This window comes from Heteronotia binoei, chromosome 21 (genome assembly GCF_032191835.1).
Source record: "Heteronotia binoei isolate CCM8104 ecotype False Entrance Well chromosome 21, APGP_CSIRO_Hbin_v1, whole genome shotgun sequence".
Lineage (NCBI taxonomy): Eukaryota > Metazoa > Chordata > Lepidosauria > Squamata > Gekkonidae > Heteronotia > Heteronotia binoei.
The window spans coordinates 115,472,217-115,495,097 of record NC_083243.1 but is presented as its reverse complement, the minus strand read 5'-3'; the positions used below and the strand labels follow the sequence as shown (position 1 = coordinate 115,495,097).

At 41.1% G+C, this 22,881-nt stretch overlaps 1 protein-coding gene across 1 annotated transcript in view; it reads right to left on the bottom strand.

Annotated features, from left to right (window-relative positions):
• The window catches only part of FBXO3 (F-box protein 3), a 39,129-nt gene that overhangs the window by 4,495 nt on the left and 11,753 nt on the right, over positions 1-22,881 (bottom strand). The window contains exons 3-7 of the mRNA XM_060261824.1: positions 20,414-20,577; positions 6,647-6,761; positions 6,330-6,534; positions 5,113-5,158; positions 1,546-1,630 (exon numbers count right to left, since the gene is read on the bottom strand). Coding sequence (XP_060117807.1) covers positions 1,546-1,630; positions 5,113-5,158; positions 6,330-6,534; positions 6,647-6,761; positions 20,414-20,577 — 615 coding nt within the window. The remainder of the gene's footprint in view (positions 1-1,545; positions 1,631-5,112; positions 5,159-6,329; positions 6,535-6,646; positions 6,762-20,413; positions 20,578-22,881) is intronic.

Below are 22,881 nucleotides of genomic sequence, written 5' to 3'. Positions count from 1 at the left end.
ACCATTTGTAGGAAACTGTCATCACCTTCATTTAGGGCAAGAGAAAACACAATTTTCCCATGAAAGAAGTGCTACTAATGCCTAACCATCCATATGTAAATGTCTCTCTCTGTGTTTCCTGTTGATAAAGCTTGGATCCAGAGATCTGTGAACCTTGTTCCAATGCATCTTACCCCACATTTCCCTCCTCATAGCACACCTTTCCAACCATAGGAATGTTGATTCTGAAATAACAAGACTCAGGGACTAATAAGCACACAAGGGACTGCACTGAGGAGAGGCAAAATCACCCCCTCCTCCCTCTTATGCAAGCATCAGCTCTGCTGCTGCAAAAGGCAGAATGATGATTTGACTACTTTCTCCCTTAAAAGGGGATTACATGAAAGGGGATTACATGAAAGACAGATCCATCAGTGACTACTAGCTATCTGCTGGATACTGTAACTCTGCATGCAAGAGGATCTGGGAGGGAAAAAGTTAAGAGAATTGTCTCACTCAGGTCCCACCCTCTCATCAGTTAGATGCTGAGCTCTTTGACTCTTGCTTGCTTTCTTTTTCATCTTATCTAGGCCTTCCTTCTTCTCTCTCTTACTGGACTAGGAGCTATAGCAAGCTAACCATTTGAAATTAATCTGTTCACAGTAAGTTGAATGAATATGTCACGTAAGATGTGTTTCTATTTTTGTAAGTAAAATTTTTTTCACTTGTTACCATTAGAGTCAGATCATTTTTACAATTTGTTTGAACAGCATTCTTCCTTTAAGCAGAAACGTGGAGGATCAGGGATACTGCATAAAGATTCTGGGCTTTCAAGCCAAAAGATATTTTTACATTTAACCCAAAAATGAATTCACAAAAGATAGGTCCATCAGTGGGTACTAGCTGTCATGGCTGGCTACCAGCTATCATGACTAAGGGAAACCTCAGAAGTAGTGTTCAGATGTAGTGAAATTCTGAATTCCATTGCTAAGAGGCAACAACAGGGAAAGGTCTGGCCTACATGGCCTGTTGTCAGTCCTTTAGGACACCAAGTTGACCACTGTGTAAAACAAGTTGTTGGGCTAGATCAGGGGTGGGGAGCAGTGGCTATCCAGATGTTTTTTGCTTGCAACTCCCATCAGCCCCAGCCATTGGCCATGCTGGCTGGGGCTGATGGGAGCTGTAGGCAAAAAATATCTGGAGAGCCACTGTTCCCCACCCCTGGGCTAGATGGACCACTGGTCTGATTCAGCAGGGCTGCCATCATGTTCTCACCGCAGGCCATCACCCATGTGGCTATCAGCACATGGGTGATTTAAGCCAAGGACTCAAGTTTCTTGGGGTCAGAAGAGACTGTTAGGAAAAGGAAACGGAAGAAAGATCTATGATCATCAGTTCCTTTCACTGATGGACTGCTACATCCAACCTCCTAAAAGAGGCCTGTTTGTTTCTGCATAATACAATACAATTCCCTTTTTACCGCATCCCACACACACACCATCTATGCATAATTGCTACGAAGTGTCTCCCTCAGTTTTAATAAATAATAACTCAAAGCCACAGTACCTGAATATCTGGTCCCTGATGATGGGATAGCCTCCAGTTACTACATTGTTTACATAAGAGGTGAACCATTCCAAATAAGAACTACCTAAATGCCAAAAGATGGAGAAATATTTTAAAAGGAAAGATAAAGTCAGCCAGCTGATTGCCAGTATCATAAAATGAAGTTTGCTGAGTTTTCTATGTAAGTAATATTCTTGTTCTATTTTACCACAGTGGGAAGTTCAATCTCAGTGTCTACCAATACTCAAACCGCTTCTCAATACAAAAAAGAATATTTTGCATAGAATGAGTCCCTATAACAATATAACTAGACAAGCCAAACCATATTAGGCCCAGTTCTTGTCCCACTGCCATATAATATTGCCTTCAAGAATTATCATGAGAATGAGTTTGTGTGCATATACCATATAATATACACATAAATGTAAGAAAAAGCCCCCTACTTTTCATACACATGGACATTGTGATCACCAGTGTGGTTGCCAGGGTGCCTGGAGTTATGACTCACACACATCTGCTCTAAGAAGTGGACATTACCCATGGTTTCTAAGGCTTATGCGAATACTATAAGCCTCAGCTTTGCAGCAGCATTCTACATCTCTGGATGGGTGTTAGCCAGAACTACAGACGAGCCTCTAACCGCTCCTTGTGTGCACAATCTTGGCTGTTGCAGTGGAAGAAGCCATGCCACCATGAACTGTACAGGCAAACAGTTTCCAGCCTGTTTCCATGAACCAAATGTTAACACCACCAGAATCCATCTTGTTTTCCTGACTCCATTACAGCAAAACAAGAGACTCACCTATCCAACAGCTGCTTCAACTTCTGCATAAGGCAATCAAGCTTATCTTAGGCGTGGATCCTGCCAGACCGCCTAAGTCTTTGTCTAACGGAACCCAAGACAAAGATTGGTGCCAATAGAAGACTGAAGAGGAGGAAGAACATCTTCACCTAGAGCCAAGTGTCTTTGTATAGACTGGGTGTTACCTAGGTAGCAATTTGGCCATCTATTGTCATCTTTTTAGATAAGTTTGATACTTAAGTACCCACCACCTTAACAATTTTTCCCATTCTTTCCCTTAATGGTCATCCTGGAGCCTCCCCCTTGGCCCATTGTTAACCTGGAAGTCCAATCAGGTAACTAAGGCCAAGTCTGCTCATTGGCTAGCTATGAACATTCAATCAGGGGCCGCCAATTAACTGGCTATTGGCTACTGCAGAAGTCCAGCCCTTATGGTCACTGCAGAGCCTCCCCTTTTTCTGAGGTCATGTACCAGCTGACCAGTCATCCGCCCATGGACCTCCTATCCCCTAAGGGCTCAAGGTAGTCCTTATAACCTGTGACCCAGTTTCCCACAGGTGTGCATCTAGCAGTACCCCAGTTCCGCTGTCTAGATACATCCCCAATTCTTGGCCAGTTGAGGGTCCCTTCCCCTAGTCCTCGTTCGTCGCCATTGGGGCCTTCCTTGAAGACTACGATCGGTAATTATCACCCTGTTTGTCCATCCTTGTGTTGTCTCTGAATCTCTATCTATTTTTCTTAGGACTGTATGTGTGTTTTATGAGTTTATTATCTTGTATGTATGTCTATATTTTTCTGGAATAAATTTTAATTGTTTTTTCTTAATTTGCGTCCCTGGTACTTTTAAGCAATAATTTCTGGACGTGTATCCTATATACATAGATTAAAAGATCCTGTTTAAGCCAGGTGCCCACCTGTCAATTCCCCAACCTCGTTTTGAGGGCATTTTGGCTTACATAATTCTACTGTCAACTACTTAAAAGGCCAAGAGATAGCGCAGTAAAGCAGTATTCAATTCTTATCAAAAAGCTGAAGAAAGCCACAGAGACATACAAGATACTTTTTTTCAAAGAGAAAAGAAAAGAAAAAGATCTCTACTGCATTCCAAATTATGCATTTACAAAAGAGATTATTATTGTGCAAGTTATTGTGCAGTCATCATGGCTCTGGGAACTCTGGCCAGTGCTTCTCTCCCACAAAGCAGCACGGTGGGGTAGGGGAATACAGTGCAGCAGCAGACAGCAGAACTTTCTCTTCCAGTGCCCTCCCTCCCCACACAAACATACCCGTGCATCTAGTAGCTTCCTGCTGAGGGGAGATGATGTTGACAAGCAGTAGGAGGAAGAAGGGTTAAGCACCATATATCCTGCTGTCTGCTGATCAGTGTTGCAGACCAGCATTTATGACACTAAATTGTTCAGGATGGTGAGAACCAGAGAGGATTGTTAGGCACTCCAAGGGGATCTGTCGAGGCTGGGTGAGTGGGTGTCAATGTGACCAAGTGCAAAGTAATGCACATTGGGGCAAAAAATCCTAACTATAAATACAAGTTGATGGGGTATGAACTGGCACAGAATGATCAAGAGAGAGATCTTGAGGTCGTGGTAGATAACTCACTGAAAATGTCAAGACAGTGGGTGATTGCATGCCAATGTCATGCTGGGAATTATTAGGAAGGGAACTGAAAACAAATCAGCCAGTATCATAATGCCCCTGTATAAATCGATAGTACGGCCTCATTTGGAGTACTGTGAACAATTCTAGTTACCGCACCTCAAAAAAGATATTACAGCATTGGGAAAAGTGCAGAAAAGGGCAACTAGAATGATTAAAGGGTTGGAACACTTTTCCTACGAAGAAAGATTAAAACACTTGGGGCTCTTTAGCTTGGAGAAACATCAACTGCGGAGTGACATGATAGAGATTTACAAGATTATGCATGGGATAGAGAAGGTAGAGAAAGAAGTACTTTTCTTCCTTTCTCACAATACGAGAACTTGTGGACATTCAATGAAATTGCTGAGCAGTTGGGTTAGAACTGATAAAAGGAAGTACTTCTTCACCCAAAGGGTGATTAACACATGGAATTCACTGCCACAGAAGGTGGCGGCAGCTACAAGCATAGACAGCTTCAAGAGGGGATTGGATAAACATATGGAGCAGAGGTCCATCAGTGGCTATTAGCCACAGAGTATTGTTGGAACTCTCTGCCTGGGGCAGTGATGCTCTGTATTCTTGATGCTTGGGGGGGCACAGTGGGAGGGCTTTTAGCCCCACTGGTAGACCTCCTGATGGCACTTGGTTTTTTTAGCGACTGTGTGACACAGAGTGTTGGACTGGATGGGCCACTGGCCTGATCCAACATGGCTTCTCTTATGTTCTTATTTATCTGTGAGTATAGGTGTGGGAGCCCATGGATATAAAAGGTGCCACAACTTTCTCCCTTTTGTTTTTGGAGTGTGAAGGCAGAAAGATGAAAGATCAGCAATTGCCCAAAGCGTTAAGTATCTCCATGCCTCGAGTCCCTCTCATCTTCAAAGTATACCTCATGCAGATACCTTGCAAAGGAGTAGGAACCATCAGGGCTTCGTTGGGGGATGCTCAGTATAAGATACCGTTTGCTGCTAAGTATGCAAGTAGCCAAGAAATATAATCACTGCTTATTTATGAATGAGCCTCCAATGAGCTTGTTGCAGTGTCCAAAAATTACAATACAACATTTAGTCTTTAAACTGTTTCCCATTCAAGTTCCAAAATAATTTTACCTGTAATAAACATATCAATTGCAGAGGGGTTCCGGGCCATTTGATCCTTTGGCGAAAAAAGGAAGGGAAAAAAGAGAAGAAAAAGATTTGTATCTCAAAATGGATTCTCAAGATACATAAGATTTCTACATGATAATTAGCCTTTGCTCAATAATTTTGTAGATATTTCTAGTCCTAGTCAAAGTTGTTTAATTTTCGCTAGTCCATAACAATCAAGACATATGCTAGTATGTTTGAGTAAGCAAGCTAGTAACTTTTGGGAACTTATCTGTATGGCTGAATTAATACATAATGTAAAACAAAATGAGCTACTGTGAAGGAAATTAACTTTTTGTAAAACGCTCTACATGCAGCAAAACTGAAACTGACACTGTAGTTCAACATGTTGATACACAATTTTAAGGCAGGAATTGTATGTTAAGATGACTAAACGGAACTTCAGATATATAACTATCAGTTAGGACCCTGCTTTTCTCAACCCCACCCTTTTCAATCCATTCAAACACCATAAATTAAGCAAAGGTGTTTCTACATCCAAATAACTTAGCAAAGCCACAACCAGAAACAGAATTATTCATCAGTATTAACTTATATTATTTGCATTCTCAAAAGCTTGAGGACCAATCTAGAACAATCCCACATTCTATTCTATTATTAGGTAAACTTACAATCAAATATTTTAACAAGCTAGTTCTAACCATGAGAAGACAAAAATCACTAATCCTAGGAAAAGTTGAAGGCAGCAGGAAAAGAGAAAGACCCAACATGAGATGGGCAGACTCCATTAAGGAGGCCATGGCCCTCAGTTTGCAAAACATGAGCAAGGGTGTTAACAACAGAATCTTTTGAAGGTCATTAATTCATAGGGTCACCATAACTTCAACGTGACTAAATGGCACTTAATACATGGTTCTAACCAATGTGAAAGATCCTACTTCCTCAACGTTCTTGGATACAACCAGCCCCCCAGCCTTTCATTAACAGTCCTTCATCTTTGGCCACTTTTGAGAGGTTTCTTGTCCACAATTCAACCAACCTTTCATTTACTTTATTCAAATTACACCCCTGTTACTATTTAATTATTAATCTCCCTCTATTAGTTGAACCATGGGCTTTAAAGTGACAAGACAACCAGTTTTTAGACTTTAGTATTACTCTTTTCTGCACACACAACACTGTGTCTATCATACACAGGTCTCTATTCACAAGTCTCTTACTGGACATTGGTAGAAGATCTCATAACTATTGCGACCCTCCACGCTCTCCAAAGCCATGTACTGACTCAATCCAGTGTGAATGCAAAAGGTTAACGGGAGGCATTGTTTCAATCCAAGCCGCTGCTGAAAACCACCAGCTGCTGTGTCAATGTCCAACAAGTCCTCAGAACGATAATGATTGGAAAGTGCCATACTTCCCATCAAACTAAACCAAAGGAAGGAAGGGGAGGGGAGAAGCAGAAATTTACTTGATTAGTAATTTTGAATGCTTATGTATCAGCCAATTAGTAAATAGCAGTTAACAGCAGCTTTCTCACCCTGGAACTACCAACTTCTGTCCGTTATGGATCCGAAATGAACACCGATAGTCATCAGGAAGTCTGCAACCAATTTGTGCTTCTACAGCATCCAGGTCTTCCTCCTGCACACTGTCTGTAAACATTCAAAAACTTACATTTAGCCAAGTTCAGACAATATAGAAAATATATGGTGTATTGGGATTCAATACTAAACTCATGAGCAAGCACCACTGAAGTCAGCAGTTGTTCTTTTTAAGGATCACATCTCCTTCATAGTTTGCTTTTTCTGAAATGGATGGTCATACTGATGTCCATAACATAATATGTAAATGCCTCAATGAAAGTTGCTTTGTTTCCAAAACAAATGGGGGTATATGAATCTAACTGATAAGTTTTAGCATAATATTCCTCACAATAATTGGGCTTCTTTTTAAGACAAGCAAGGAAAAGAAATCTGTCTTAGTTAAAACTGCAGATTTAAACAGAGATACAAGAATGTAACTTGATAGTTCACAGACTGTTTAGTCCATGATAGTGACCCCACCATTTTTTAACTTAACTGTAGTAGATGAGAGGGTAAAAACAATTTAATCAGAAAGAAACAGGATACAGGATGACCTTGGCAGGCTGGAAAACTGGGCTAAAATCAATAAAATGAATTTTAACAGGGATAAATGTAAAGTTCTGCATTTAGGTAGGAAAAATCCAGTGCATGGTTATAGGACGGGGGAGACCTGTCTTAGCAGTAGTATGTGTGAAAAGGATCTAGGGGTCTTAGTGGATCATACGCTGAACATGAGTCAACAGTGTGATGCGGTGGCTAAAAAGGCAAATGCAATTTTTTAGGCTGTATCAGATCATGTGATGTATTGCTTTACTCTGCTCTGGTAAGACCTGACCTAGAGTATTGTGTTCAGTTTTGGGCACCACATTTTAAGAAGGATATAGACAAGCTGGAATAGGTCCAAAGGAGGGCAACAAAGATGGTGAGGGGTCTGGAGACCAAGTCCTATGAGAAAAGGTTGAAGGAGCTGAGGATGTTTAGCCTGGAGAGGAGGTGGTTGAGAGGTGTTATTATAGCGGTGGATCGATAAGAACAAGAATCAATACCAATACCTAATCAATATATATGGCTTGGTGATGCTAGAATTAAATAACAGTGCTTTTAGGCAATAATTATCTGTAACAGCTTTAAGCAAAAGACTTGCTGGCTGAGAAAAAGGGAACTACAAAAGGTCATTGCCCTTTCGGAGTGGAAAGCACAGAAGCGCCAGTAGAAAGCGTAAAAGGGAACTTCATTAGGCGCTAGCAAAAAGCAGTGTAGCAATAGGAATGTGTGTGTGCAATGGTTCCGTGTGGGGAAACAGGGGACAAACAGAAGCCCTAAAAGGGGCGCCGGGAGCTGGTAAACTGGCACGAGAGGGGCTCCAAGAGGGGCCCAGAGAGCTGAAAAACAACCCGAAATGTGGTTAAAGTATGACGTAGGCGTCCTCCAAGGACACTAGAGAACATGAGTGTTTTGAGTTGGCAGTTGGGGTAGAGACACCTGATAAAAGGCGGCTGGTAGCTGCAGTCATTGCTCAGACCCTCGGGTCTGGAGCCCGTGTGTAGAGCGCTTATGCACGTTAAATAAAGAAGCTGTTTTCCTGACCTTGCCTCAGACCTCGTTTGTGAGTATGATTTACTATTAATTGGACAACACAGGACTTTTCCTGCTACATAAATTTGGCGACCACGAAGGGACAGGGGCCTTTAGCCCCTGATGATTAGCCCGGCCGAGTGCTGCTGTTGGCGGGGAGGGCCAGATTCACGGTAAGGAGCTCCCAGCCTTCTTTCTGGCTGACCGTCATCTGCCCGCCCTGTCTTCAGTTGACCTTTGACCGATGGCCTAATCTCGGACCGGCAAGGGGGCAACAGGCAACAGCTCTGCTTGGAAGACTCCGGAGTGTAAGTAGAGAACCTTGAACCCAGGGCCCTGACAGTACAGGACCTTGTGCTCAACGTGATAGATTTTCTCCACCTGAAATAGTCTGATTACAATACTAAAACTTGTACTGAACCTCTCCATATGAGAGAATAGGGTAAGGTGACCCAAAGGGTCGCCAGACGCCCCTCTCGGAGGGAAGGCGAGCCTAGCTACCTCGCTCCAGCACTCGCAGGACCCCGCAGAGCGAGACGGCAAGAGTTGTCTTCCGCCTGCGGCCTTCTAACAGTGTCTGATCGACGGAGAAGGGAAGGTATTAGCCCCTTCTGCCGGCGGGCCTTAGTCGGTTCCGCATGCAGCCGCTGCACTAGGCTACGGGCTGCATTCGAAGAGGGGAAGGGACGCAATCGACCCTTCTGCCTCCTATAGGTAGGGTACTGAGTAAAGAAGAAAAATAAAACGGCTGAGTCACCCGCCAGGGTGAGGCCGCCTCTTCTTCCATTTGGGGAAATTTTATGTTTAATGTTTAGGGAAATTGTGTGTCCCATGTGTTTAAAAATGTTTTGTCCGTCTGGTTAACCATAAGAGAATTACAGTCTGGGGGGCGCCCTTGACTGCATATTTCTTAAGATCAGCCTCAGTGGAGCCCCCATCCGAGGTTCCAAAAGGTGTTTAGAGCAGCTGAATAGTGTAAAGGCTGATTGGGGTGATGTGAAATATTTCTGCAGTATTGCATAACCCTAGCCTTGCTCAGAAAAACGGGAAGTATGAATGTGGTTAAGTTAGTTAACAGATTGGTGTGGTGCCATATAGTGTGACAAAACAATGCATTTCACCCCAGGAGATTCCTGGAGACCCCAAAGATGCTATCTATTAACCAGGAAAACTGTGCTTTATTTTTGTTTTATGATTGCAATAATACTGCCGTGTGAGACCATGTGAAAGAGCACCTAAAAGCATTAATCATGTCACATTTGTGTTTTGATATGTTTCCCATTTTACTTAAGTGTATTAATGTGTACTTTTAAGTAGCATATGGTTGTCAGATATACTGTCCCTGGACAGGCATCTCAGTCTCAGGACAAGGCACTTTTAGTTAGGAAGCCCCTGGGAATTAAATGCCAAGATATAGAGCAGTGTTTTGCTGCCCCTTGGAGGGAGCTGGTCCTTTAAGCCCAACACAAAGCTCCCAGCTTCTTCCTCTTTTGCCACTTAGACCTCACCCTCGCCCCCTTTATTGATTAAGAACTGAAGAGTTCCAGATCTATGGGCCCTCCCAGAGAGAAGTTCTCCAGAAGCAAGTCCCCTGCCTCTGGTCAGCTTACCTTCTCAGAAGAAATCCCCGTCAGCCATGTGATGTCCAGCAGATCCAGGGCTCCCAAGCTCCTGGCCCATGACAGGCTACAATGTATTCATTGGGCACAAGGGAAAAGAGACTTTTAAAGTGCTTGCTGAGTGTCCCTGAAACAATCCTCCAAGATTGCGGAAGTGAAGAAACAACTGCCCTCGAGTGAGATGCCGGCAGGGAGGCTCCCATCTGCCTAGTGAGCCGATGCCAACAAGCTCTACCAGCAGGCACAAAGCCATTAAGACGTGTGAGGTAGCAGAAGTCCTCCAGAAACCAGATGTCTTGTAGAAGTGCCTGTGTGCAGCCCACCAAATCTATTTGCCCACCAACCACGAAGTTGCAGGTGATTAGCCTTTGCGGCTCAGTCCAGATATCAGGCGAAGACAGCAAGAAGCTAAGTCCAGCCTGAAGGAGAAGTTGCTGTTCAGCCAGCAGGAAGCTGAGGCTATGAGTATCGAGCCAAACAGCTGGCCCAAAGAAGTAGAAAGCCTGTGGAGGAAACTGTGGGTTAAAAGAGCTTCCTTAATAGTTTTTTCTTTGTCGCTGTTGCTGCGAAAGATAAGAGAGAAAACCCTAGCAGAAGGGCCGATCCAGATAAGGAAACCAAGGGTCATTTGAAGGTCCCGATGTCTGCGATGCTTGAGCTCCTGGATGTCGACAAGAAGGGCCAAGCAGCTGGCAGAGAGAACGCTGCCCAGCAGCGAAGCAGGATCGAACAGATCCACAAAGGGGAACTGGCTGGCATCAAGGAAGTCCCGCGCCTGAAGGCTGTAGCCGGATTGCGCCAGAGGGAGATGGCCAGGAAATGGTAGAAGCACGGAAGAAGCAGCTGTCCCAGTCCCAGAACGAGGTGTGAGCCTGCAAGAGCCTCTCCAGAAGGGAGAGGGCCGGGGGGGGCGGAGCGTCGCCGAACATGGTGGACGCATTTTAGTACTGCTCCAAGCCTTCCCTCCGAAATCCCGGCCCTGCTGTAAAACCGCAGACGGGGAAAGCAGCTCCAAATGGGAAAAACATTAAAAAACAAATCCAAAGCTCCAGAAACACCAAAAACAAGAACGAAAAAGACGCCCCAGACGGTAAGGAACTTTTTTTCGCCTACTGCTTCACCGGGGCGGGAAACTACAGCGACCCCAGAAATGGCGGATAGACAGAGCCCTTCCGAGATAGAGCACCCAAACAACGACGAGACTCAGATAACAAAAAAGGACTTAATGCAATTAAAGGAGGACATTCATACTTTCTTTAAAGAGTCAATGAAGTCCTGGATAGACCCCATAAATAAAAAGGTTGAAGAATTGGCAAGCGACTTGGAAATAACTTCTAAAATGGCCGACCGTAATGCAGAAGCCTCACTGGCCTTGCAAACCGAAATGAAACAAATAAAAGTCAATGAAGCAAGGCTTACCACAAGAATTATTACACTTGAAAACCGATGGAGAGCCCTTAACTTGAAGGTCAGAGGGATTAAAGAGGGGTCAGAAGAAAATCTGGGCATTTTACCTTTTATAACTAAATGGTTGACGGAGGTCCTGGGTCGGGAGAACAGTGCAGTTCCGGAGATTGCCAAGGCTATGAGACTGGGACCGGCTGCCATGGCAAGGACAGGAAAACCTCGGGATATAATGGTTCAGTTTATAAACCCCACAACTAGAACAAGAGTACTGCAGGAGGCAAGAAAGAAAGGCACACTGACCCATGAAGGACAAAGAGTTCTGTTTCTCTTAGACTTGCCACCAGAAGCACTAGAAAAAAGAAGACGCTTGAAGCTTTTCGCGACGAAACTATATAATGCAAACATTAGATTTCGCTGGAGTCCAGTATCAGACATTATTGTATATAAAGGAGGAGCCTTACTAAAAGCTTCGGACTTGAAAACTGGAAAACTGCTCTTAAACAAACTGAGTATTAAATTGTCCCAAAAAGACGAGGAAGACCTACGAGCCATCTGCCCAGAACTAGAAGAGGAAGAAGAAGAGCAAACTCCTACGACCACTTGAACTATTAATAACTTGACAATGGGCTTCAATATAAGAAGGAAAAGAGGACATAAGACACTATTTTAATATATACAGGACGTATCTTTAATGTACTTAAAAATCTCATAATTAGAAGCAATATTATATAATACCACTAGAGGGCAATCTTATACATGTGAATGGAACAGGTTTTCTACCTAACCTTTACTGATTGCGTAGTAGATTGTAACTTAGATATTACTCTGTATACGTTCAATTGTATGGAAGATTAGTAGAGGAAAGTAAGTAATTAGAGGTATACTTGAGTGAGGATGAGTATGAGTGGTCAAAAGTAGCTAAAATGAGTATGAATGAGATGTGAATGGAAGTAGACACAGTTATAAGCCATAAAAGCTATCTATAAAATGGTATCCTAAGTAGAGGAATATAGTTCAGTCTGCATAGATCTCTACAGGAGGGGAGGAGGGAATATTATGATAAACAAGGTTATATATGGATAAGCACAGTAAACCTGGAACATCGCCCCCGGGGTAATAGGTTAGAGGTAATAGGATTTTTTGTCTTTTCAGATAAGAAAGCAGTGAAAGAGCTTTCTTTGCTCTAGTTTGTATTCCCTAAGGGGAGGAGTCTCTGAAAAGGTTTCCTAGTTAGGAAGTTTTAAGTTTGAAAGTTGTGTTTAAAGTTAGGATTTATATTGTAAGGTGGTGTGGAGTTTTAACACTACTGAAATTTGTTGTTGTGATTAATATTTTTTTATTTATATTTTTTAGTAGACAGTTGCGACGATGGCACGTTCATATAAAGTCTTTAGTTGGAACTGTAGAGGCCTTAATAACATTGTTAAGCGTAAGAGGCTACTCAACACGTTGCAAAGAGAAAGAGCAAACGTTGTGTGCCTACAGGAGACGCATCTAAAAAATACAACTGGTAAGCTCTTGTCCTCAAATTGGTTTAATCAAAGTTATTTGGCAGCAGGTACATCCAAATCTAGAGGGGTAGCAATTTTAATATCTAAATCGGTACCCTTTCAATGCCAGAAAGTAAAAGCTGACCCTAGAGGTCATTACATCTTTATTAATGGAGAAATCGAGGGCCAGCCATTAACAATAGCATCTCTATACGCCCCAAATGTGAACCAAAAGGAATTTTTGCAGAATACTCTACAACTACTATCAGAATTTCAAAAGGGAGATACAATAATCGGTGCAGACTTAAATTATATACTGGACCCCAAATTAGACAGGACATACAAGACAGGGAAAAAAATATTGAAGCCAACAGGTTTACAGGATATATTAGACACATTCAACTTGGTGGACTTATGGCGGACATTAAACCCAGGAACTAGGCAATACACATACTATTCCAATGTTCACCAAATCCACACGAGAATTGATTACCTCCTAGTGAGTAAAAAAATAACTAATCAAATTCAAGATGCAGATATAGGTCCACGCACAATTTCAGATCACTCCTGGGTTGTGGGGACGCTCAACACCCAAAATAATGATGAGCAGGGTTATAATTGGAAACTGAATAAATTACTTTTACAAGATGAATTGATTTGTAAAAAAATTACAGTAGCAATACGGGAATACTTTAAATTTAACACCACCAAGGATGTAACACAAGGGACATTGTGGGACGCATTTAAAGCGGTTATTAGAGGCCAACTAATAGCAATAGCCTCCAACCATAAAAAGGAAAGGCAATCGTTAATATTAGAACTTACCAATACTATTAAACATATGGAACAGCAATATGCAAAAAAAGGAGGGAAAAAATTGCTTAGGAAGCTAGAACAGGAACGTAAAAAGCTGGAATTAATAGAAACATCCCACATACAAAAGAACTTACTAGTACTCAAACAAAAATATTTTACCAAAACACCCAAATCAATAAAATTGCTCAAACAGAGGACTGCGCAAAAAAAGACCTCATATATGATTCATAATATGCGGAATCAACAGGGATCTCTAGTTACAAAAACTAGCGAAATAATCCAAGTTTTTCAAGAATTCTATCAAAAGCTATATGAGTCAAAAAACCCAGACCCAAATATTATTAAGGATTATCTTACATCTATAAATTATAATGTTAAAATATCCTCAGAACATAAGGCATATTTAGAGAATGATATAACTCCTCTTGAGCTATCTGAAACCCTCAAACACATTAAAAATAATAAAGCCCCGGGCAGGGATGGCATCCCTATAGAATTCTATAAGGCATTTGAACAAGAACTATTGGACCCCCTGGTTTCCACCTGCAATTCAGTCATGCAAAGTGGCCAAATGCCTAATACTTGGTCTGAAGCAAGAATTACAGTTATCCCTAAACCGGGAAAGGACAAGCAAAATCCAGCTTCATTCAGACCTATCTCTGTTTTGAATAATGACTTTAAAATCTTCTCTGCGCTGATGGCTAATAGATTGAACAACATCATTACTGACTATATACACATAGATCAATCAGGTTTTATCCCCACAAGAACGTTAACGGACAATATTAGGAAAACAATAGACTTAATATATTTGGGGAAACAAAGACAAGAAGAATCGGTCCTTTTGGCCATCGACGCAGAGAAAGCCTTTGATAGGGTGGAGGTCCCGTATTTAAATACGCTATTACAATATATGGGATTTGGTCAGAAATTTTTAACATCCATCAAAACTTTATATGCAAAGCCGAAGGCTCAAATTTACATTAACAACTATAGATCTGTAGACCTGGAGTTGCATAGGGGTACGAGGCAAGGGTGTCCTCTATCTCCTATATTATTTGCACTCTCTATAGAACCGCTGGCTTTTGCAGTACGTAATGAGAAACTAATAACAGGCATCTCACTAGGAAATGAAGAGTATAAATTGAGTTTATTTGCGGATGACGCAGTTTTTTATGTTACAAACCCATTACAATCTATTACATCGTTGATAAATCATATCCAAAAATTTGGGGAAATATCAGGTTTTAAGATAAATTACTCAAAATCAGAGCTATACCCTATAGTCTTATCTCAAAATACCAAGTCAAACTTATTAAACGCTTTTCCCTTTAAGTGGGTTCAAAAATCTATTAGACACCTGGGTATTCAAATACCATTAAATTTACAAGACCTGTATGAGGTCAACTACAAAGCAATGGATAGTACCATCAAAAGGCAACTAGAACAGTGGAACAAATTAAACTTGACTCTCCTAGAAAAGATTGATATGATTAAAACTTTCATTCTCCCTAAATATTTGTTTTTATTTTACAACCTACCTTGTTATATCACAACAAAGGACTTTAAAGATAGACAAAAATTTATTTCCAGATTCTTGTGGTCAAACAAAAAACCAAGATTTCATTTTAATTTAATGACAAGACCAACAAAACAGGGGGGGTTGAGTTTACCTAATTTTGAGTCATATTATTTAGCTGCAAATCTAAAAAACATATTAATGTATGCAATAAAGGATTGCACGAAAGCATGGGTAAAAATTGAAGCATCATATTTGATAGATGATCATATATGGGAAGCCATCTGGAATACTCCTAAAGACAGACACTTTACTGTACATAAGAATCCTTACTTGACCCTGACATTAAAAATATGGGATAAGTACAAGAAAATCTTAATACATTCCACTTCCCCGATGGCAAGTTTCCTGGGGCAAGCGTGGTTCAAACCAGGACGTGCACCTGGGGATTTTAGGGTTTGGAGAGAGGCAGGAATATACCAATTCCAAAATATCATTAAGAATGGGCAAATGCTTTCTAAAACACAATTGGAAACCCAATTCAAAATTCCAATTCCATGGTTTCAGTACCAACAAATACATTATATTTTACATAACCCCAGAATTATAGAACTAATTGATATGCCGCTAACACCTTTTGAAAACCTGCTGAATAGGAATACAGAGCGAATTAAAACATTAACGTCAACTATATATAGCTTAATAAACGAAAAAGAGTGGTCTGGCACTACAAACCAACAGAAAGCTTGGGAAAAAGACTGTGCCATTGCTCTCTCCCGGGAACAATGGCAATCTATATGGGAAACCCCACTCTATACCACATACTCGTTAAATCTGAAACTCCAAAACTATAAACTATATGCAAGATGGTATTTGACACCTAAAAAACTGTTTTTGGCTCACATAAAACCAACTTCAGAATGCTGGAAAAATTGCAAGCAGGAAGGGTCGTTCATACATTGCTGGTGGCTGTGCCCAGAAATTAATAAATTTTGGGGAGAAATTAAACTTATAATTGACAAGATTGCAGCAGATGATATACCATTTACACCTGAATCTTTTCTTTTAAATTTTTGGCCTACATTGAAACTCTCGAAACTGAGAAAGGAATTAATAACTCTTTTGTTAATGGCGGCAAAGCTATTGATTGCACAATTCTGGAAAAGAGATGCGTCCCCTACGGCTCAACAATGGCTGACAAAAGTTTGGGAGGTAGCAGCTCTTGATAAATTAGCAATACAAATAAAAGCAACGGAGACACAGAGGAAAGGCAACAACTTTATTGAGAAATGGTTTCCGTTTTTTAAATACATAAACTCAGAAGAGGAGCCTCAGAAATATATTCCAAAGAAATATATTGATTTTTCATATTATTGAAAACCTTAAGTAACAGTTAAATTGTATATTGTTTCATCCATTGATAACCAACGTTATAAAGACTTAGAGGAACCTTAAGGAAATTTATTTACTATTGTAACAGGGATGTTTATTTTTTACGTTTTTTAAGTTTTTGTTTGTAAGTTAAAAGTTTAATGATAATGTGGATTGTTATTGAAAAATTAATAAAAATTTAAAGTTTAAAAAAAAAAAAGAAGGGAGAGGGCCCAGAAGAAAGCTCGGAAGAAAGTCCCATTTGCTAGAGTCTTGTGTGAAGCTACAAAGAGGGGACTCTTTTTGTTCCTTTTTAAGTAATTTTTGAATTATTTTGATTTTTTTTTATGTTTTGAAGCCACTTTCTTTTGATGGCAACAGCTCTATGCATAAGGCTTGTTTTGCCCCAGAAGAAGAGAAGAAAATAAGACGATCCCTAGGGGTAAGTAGTCAAAATGTGCCCAAAGCTAGTTTTAGCTTGACACATTGCTCAGTGCCTTGGCCATATATTGTGATGCTTAAGTAAGAGAGAAGATTCAGTTCTTTGTGATTTTATTCATGAAAGGCCCTTTGGAAAATTGTTAAAATGAGAGAAACCCAGCCCCCAGAAAGAAATGCTATATGCTATGATGATAGGATAGGCTTGTATCGAACCTGACTCTGTTTTGCTATGCAGCTTGAATCAAAGTTTTCCTAGATAGGCTTTCTAGGTGCAGCTTTGCTCCCAGACCCGATTGCTTGAAGCCCGACCTCTGGACCTCACTCACCGGCAGCAGTGAGGTTCCACAGGCAACGCCCTCTGGATCCTGGCCTACCGGAAATGGCAGGATTCCACAGGCATCAGGAGACGACTCCCCTATGATTTTGATGTTTAGTTTTAATAGATTGATTTTGGTATGTATGACGGTTTGTGGATGTGATGATAAATATTCAAACTCTGTTTGAAAGAGGGGAAATATAGCGGTGGATCGATAAGAACAAGAATCAATACCAATACCTAATCAATATATATGGCTTGGTGATGCTAGAATTAAATAACAGTGCTTTTAGGCAATAATTATCTGTAACAGCTTTAAGCAAAAGACTTGCTGGCTGAGAAAAAGGGAACTACAAAAGGTCATTGCCCTTTCGGAGTGGAAAGCACAGAAGCGCCAGTAGAAAGCGTAAAAGGGAACTTCATTAGGCGCTAGCAAAAAGCAGTGTAGCAATAGGAATGTGTGTGTGCAATGGTTCCGTGTGGGGAAACAGGGGACAAACAGAAGCCCTAAAAGGGGCGCCGGGAGCTGGTAAACTGGCACGAGAGGGGCTCCAAGAGGGGCTCCAAGAGGGGCCCAGAGAGCTGAAAAACAACCCGAAATGTGGTTAAAGTATGACGTAGGCGTCCTCCAAGGACACTAGAGAACATGAGTGTTTTGAGTTGGCAGTTGGGGTAGAGACACTTGATAAAAGGCGGCTGGTAGCTGCAGTCATTGCTCAGACCCTCGGGTCTGGAGCCCGTGTGCAGAGCGCTTATGCACGTTAAATAAAGAAGCTGTTTTCCTGACCTTGCCTCAGACCTCGTTTGTGAGTATGATTTACTATTAATTGGACAACACAGGACTTTTCCTGCTACACCATCACCATCTTCAAGTTCTTGAAGGGCTGTCATATAGAGGATGGTGTGGAATTGTTTTCTGTGGCCCCAGAAGGTAAGACCAGAACCAATGGGTTCAAATTAAATCAGAAGAGTTTCCGGCTCAATATTAGGAAGAACTTCCTGACCGTTAGAGCGATTCCTCAGTGGAACAGGCTTCCTCGGGAGTGGTGGGCTCTCCTTCCTTGGAGGTTTTTAAACAGAGGCTAGATGGCCATCTGACAGCAATGAAGATCCTGTGAATTTAGGGGGAGGTGTTTGTGAGTTTCCTGCATTGTGCAGGGGGTTGGACTAGATGACCCTGGAGGTCCCTTCCAATTCTATGATTCTATGAAAGCAAAACTATTTTCAGATTTGTAAAAATATAAACTTTAATCTTACAAAAACCAAAGGGAGAAATAATGCACACAATGCCCCAGGCACAGCCACACAGAAGTGTGTAATTGTGAAGCTTGGTTGCTAAACAGCATCAATTTTTCCAGGCATCCCATATGAAGAATACAGAAGTTGACCATATGTGTCCTAAAGAGACTGGGTATGTATTCGTTTATGCTAAAAATATAAGCATACTATTAAAATGTGTTTCTTCTCTATTAATCAATCGGTATCTGGAAAAGTTCAGTGCGGAATAATGGTAGAAGATGAGGGTGGAACTCTGTTCTCCATTAGGGATGGTAATGGTCCGGACCACAGAGGTCCAAGAGACTTATGGACCCCCAGACAACAAACCTCCATGGAAGTGGACAAACATGTGCACTGAAAGGCAGTGAAAAGGCCATTTAAATTGCTTTAGCTAAGCTAGGCTGAAAACACAAGCTGCAGCATCGTTATCTGTGAGTCAGGCATTTAAATTTTAAATTCCCCCCCCCCCCGCCCAAAATCTCTGAAGCCATTCCACCTCTGCAGCTTATCTCCACAAGTGAAGGGAAGTCATTTTGTCTTCCCTTCACATGCAGAGGCGTGTTGCTGAGGCAGCACAGCTCTGAAGAGTGGGGGGGGGGGGGATTTTCAAACACTTCCCTTCCCTCCCCAAGTCGAACTGCAGCAACGGCACATCTCCATGAATGAAGGGAAGGCAAACTGCCTTGCCTTTGTTTGTGGAGGCATGCTGCCAAGGTGGCGCAATTCCAGAGAGTGGGGATGGTGGTTAAATGTCTCCCCTTCCCTCCCTGAGTCAAGCTGAAGCATGCCACCACTGCAGTGTGATTCAGGAAGGGGAGGTATTTAAAGAGATTTCATCACTCGGTCTTCACTTATGTGGCTTTTGCAAGCCCCCTGCCCAACATGTACCTTTCAAACTTCCTGGGAGGGTTGAGGGAGGTCTGTGTCAACAAAGTGGCATGGACTGCAATGTACCCGTAACCGGGCCTTCTCCTCTATAGCTCCGAGCCTATGGAACCAACTTCTAGAGGAAATGCGGGCCCTGCGGGACCTTGAACAGTTCTGCAGGGCCTGCAAGACCTTCCTCTTCCGACTGGCTTTCACTGATGAAAATGGAAATTGCTAAGGAAACCGCCATCATAAAAAGCAAACATAGCATTAGCACTTTTACTAATTTAATTTAATTTTTAAAACTTAAGCAGATTTTTAATTAAAATGTTCATGATGTTTAAACGTAATTTTATCTATTTGTATAATTAAACCTGAATTATGTTGTTAGCCGCCCTGAGCCTGCTCCGGCGGGGAGGGCGGGATACAAATAAAATTTTGTTGTTGTTGTTGACTGGGATCATGGACCATGAACTGGGCCCCGATCCGCAAAAAAATTAGGTCAATGGTCCAGTCCATGCACATTCATATTCTCCATAGGTTTCTTTTTTTGGGGGGGGGGGGGGAGAGGAATGATTTTTCATAATTTATCATGCAGGCTTCCCTTGCTCCAGCTTTTATAATAATATGCAGTTAAGGGATGAAATATAGCACTCTTGATCATTATGCGAGATCCATAACTCAGCATAATTTCTACTCAGTTTCTTGAAACAGAGCTAAGGAGGCCTCAACTGTTGCCAGATGAATGAACAAATGGAACAAAGTATGCAATGTTAATTAAATGTTTGAATTAATTAAATGTTTGAGCTTTGCATTCAATATTGCAGCCAGGATAATCACTAACAGATACTTGCTGCTTGACACTTAAAAAGCTATCTTTATCAATTCAGTTTCAACTTCATACCTTTATTGGCACAAAAACTGGTAAACTAACTTTGTCATTTTATACATTTGAGATAAAAATGCAAGGACTAACAAAGTAGCCCAAGATGTTCAGATGTATACATATATATAAACAATACCTTTCAAAGAACCAATCATCCGAGGACAGCACTGTGCTAAATGTTTTTCCAAATCATCCCAGGCTTTTTTAAGTATAGCATAACACTGAATATACCTTCCTAAACTGGAATACATATCCATAAATATTGCCTTCCAGCTCCTATTTCTCTGAGATTTCTCATTTCTAAAAAGAGATAAGAAAAGTTATTTTACAAATTTATACCCCACCTTTTTGCCCTCACAAGGCTTAACGAAGCAGCTAGCTAACAAATTAAAAGCATTACATAATAAAATCACATCTTAAAAACCATTCAACAAAAACATAATTAAAATCAGTGCTAAACTGCACATACAAAAACATAAAAACAATTAAAACATTGGGCAGGAAGAAAGAATCACTGAAGAAACACCAAACCAAACAAGTCTTCACCTACTGGTGGAAAATGGCAACAGAAGGGGACAAGTGAATTTCCCTGGGAAAAGAGTTCCAGAGTTTTGGTACCACAACCCAGAAGGCACTCCCTCTGGAATGCCACCTACCTAATCACAGAAGACAGGGGCACCCAAAGCAGGGCCTGAAAGATGACCACAGTGATCAGCAAGGTTTATGAGTGAGGAAAGAAACTATAGTATGCTCATAGTTTTTTCATTCAAAAGCTAGGGCACATTTCTATTCATTTTCTTTTTCAGCCAGTACTTTTGTTAAAAGAGGAGGTCCAACTTCAGTAAAGTTGAAAAAGCTTGGGATACAGTCCAGCCAAAACTCAGTACTACAGTTCCCATTGGGTTTTATTTGCTTAACTCTCCTTTAATAAAGCAAAAATGTTTCTTAATAATGTAGAGTACAAATCGAGTGCAATACTTTCCCAATACCATTCTCAACAATAATATAACAAGCATCCTAACAGGAGTACGAAGTCTGTAATAGATATAACAATGAATGATGCAATGCAGAAGTTTTCAAAATAGAACAAGCAGCCTATTTTGAAAACTTCTGCACTGCATTTTTCATTTCTTGTAGACTTTGTTGTTCCACTTGGAAATAGATACTTGTCCACTACCATGTGGTTAGGATTCCAGGCTCCTGAGAAAGAGTTATTATATTGAAACAATTGTCAGGCTTGGACCTTGAAATTCTACACCTGTCTGCCTTGGACCTGCCTTGGACCTTGAAAAATACACCTGTCTGGACCTGAAGAAGTCCATTTGGAGTGCATTCTCCATCTGTTACAGACTTTATACTCCTGCTAGGATGCTTGTTATGGTTGAGAATAGAATTGGGAGGGTATTGTAGTTGATTTGTATTTTACATTATTAAGAAATACTGTTACTTATTAGAAACTTATTTCCATGGTTGTTTGTCTTTATAATTGGCTTAGAATGCTATGGTGCTATTTTTGTATATTAACTTTCCTGTAAAGCATCAACAGTTGGAATGTCTAGGCGAGACATAAATAAGGACTGCTGCTATTTTACTGCCTCTCACCCCAATGCTGCTTAGATTTCCCGTGAAAAGGAACAGAAAGCAACTGGGGAGAAGTCAAATTCATCTCAAACTTCATCTGCAGCCAGGCTTTCCTGTAAGATATTATGCTGTCATTGCACAACAGCAATCATTTGCAACTGAATTTTTCTAGTGTGGACAACACAATGTAGTTGAGTAAAACAATCCATCTGGCAAGGACAATCCAATGATGTTCCAATATCCAGTGATGTGAGAATGCAGCCCTGGTAGACATTTCAGAATGAGAAAGGTGGAGGATAACAGATGAAAGCTAGTAAAATAACTTATTTTATTTTTAGGTTACTTATTGTGTGGCATTGCAGAACTGTAAGATGGAAACGTAGGATACAAAGAATTTACATGACAGAAAAAAGCAGGAGGACATGAAAGTGCTGAATTGTGCCCATATAGTGAAATAATTTTATTATCATGGAATAATCTGTACTTTTAAAAAATTAGGGGAAAATTAAAGTTGTTCATTATTTCATATAGCACAGAAGCAATTACAACTAGTCCTTATTTCAGGGGTGTCAAATATGCGGTCTGGAGGCCAAATCAGGCCCCTGGAGGGTTCCTATCAGGCCCCCTTGCTGTCATCTGCTTCTTTCTCCCTATATCTTGCTTCCTTCTGCATAACATTTTGCTTTGCAAGGCTTGCTCAATTGCATAGGAGCTACAGAGCAAAACCTCTATTTTCTCCATTGGCTGAGACTCCTACCTTGGGAAGGAAGGGGGGGAGGTAGAGCTTTTTTCCCAGACTCTCTCAATTGCACAGCAGAGCTAATGAGCCAAGCATCTCTTCCTTCCATTGGCTGAGGCTCCTCCCCACCTCCCAGTTCCTAGAGGAAGGAAGGAAAGAGCCAGAGTTTTCTTTGCCCAGTTCCTTGGATCCCATGGGGAAAATGCAAAGAAAGCACCTTTAAGACTAAGTGCTAACGTTTTTAAGCATGTTTTAATTGTGTTTGTCTGTCTATATCTTAGCTA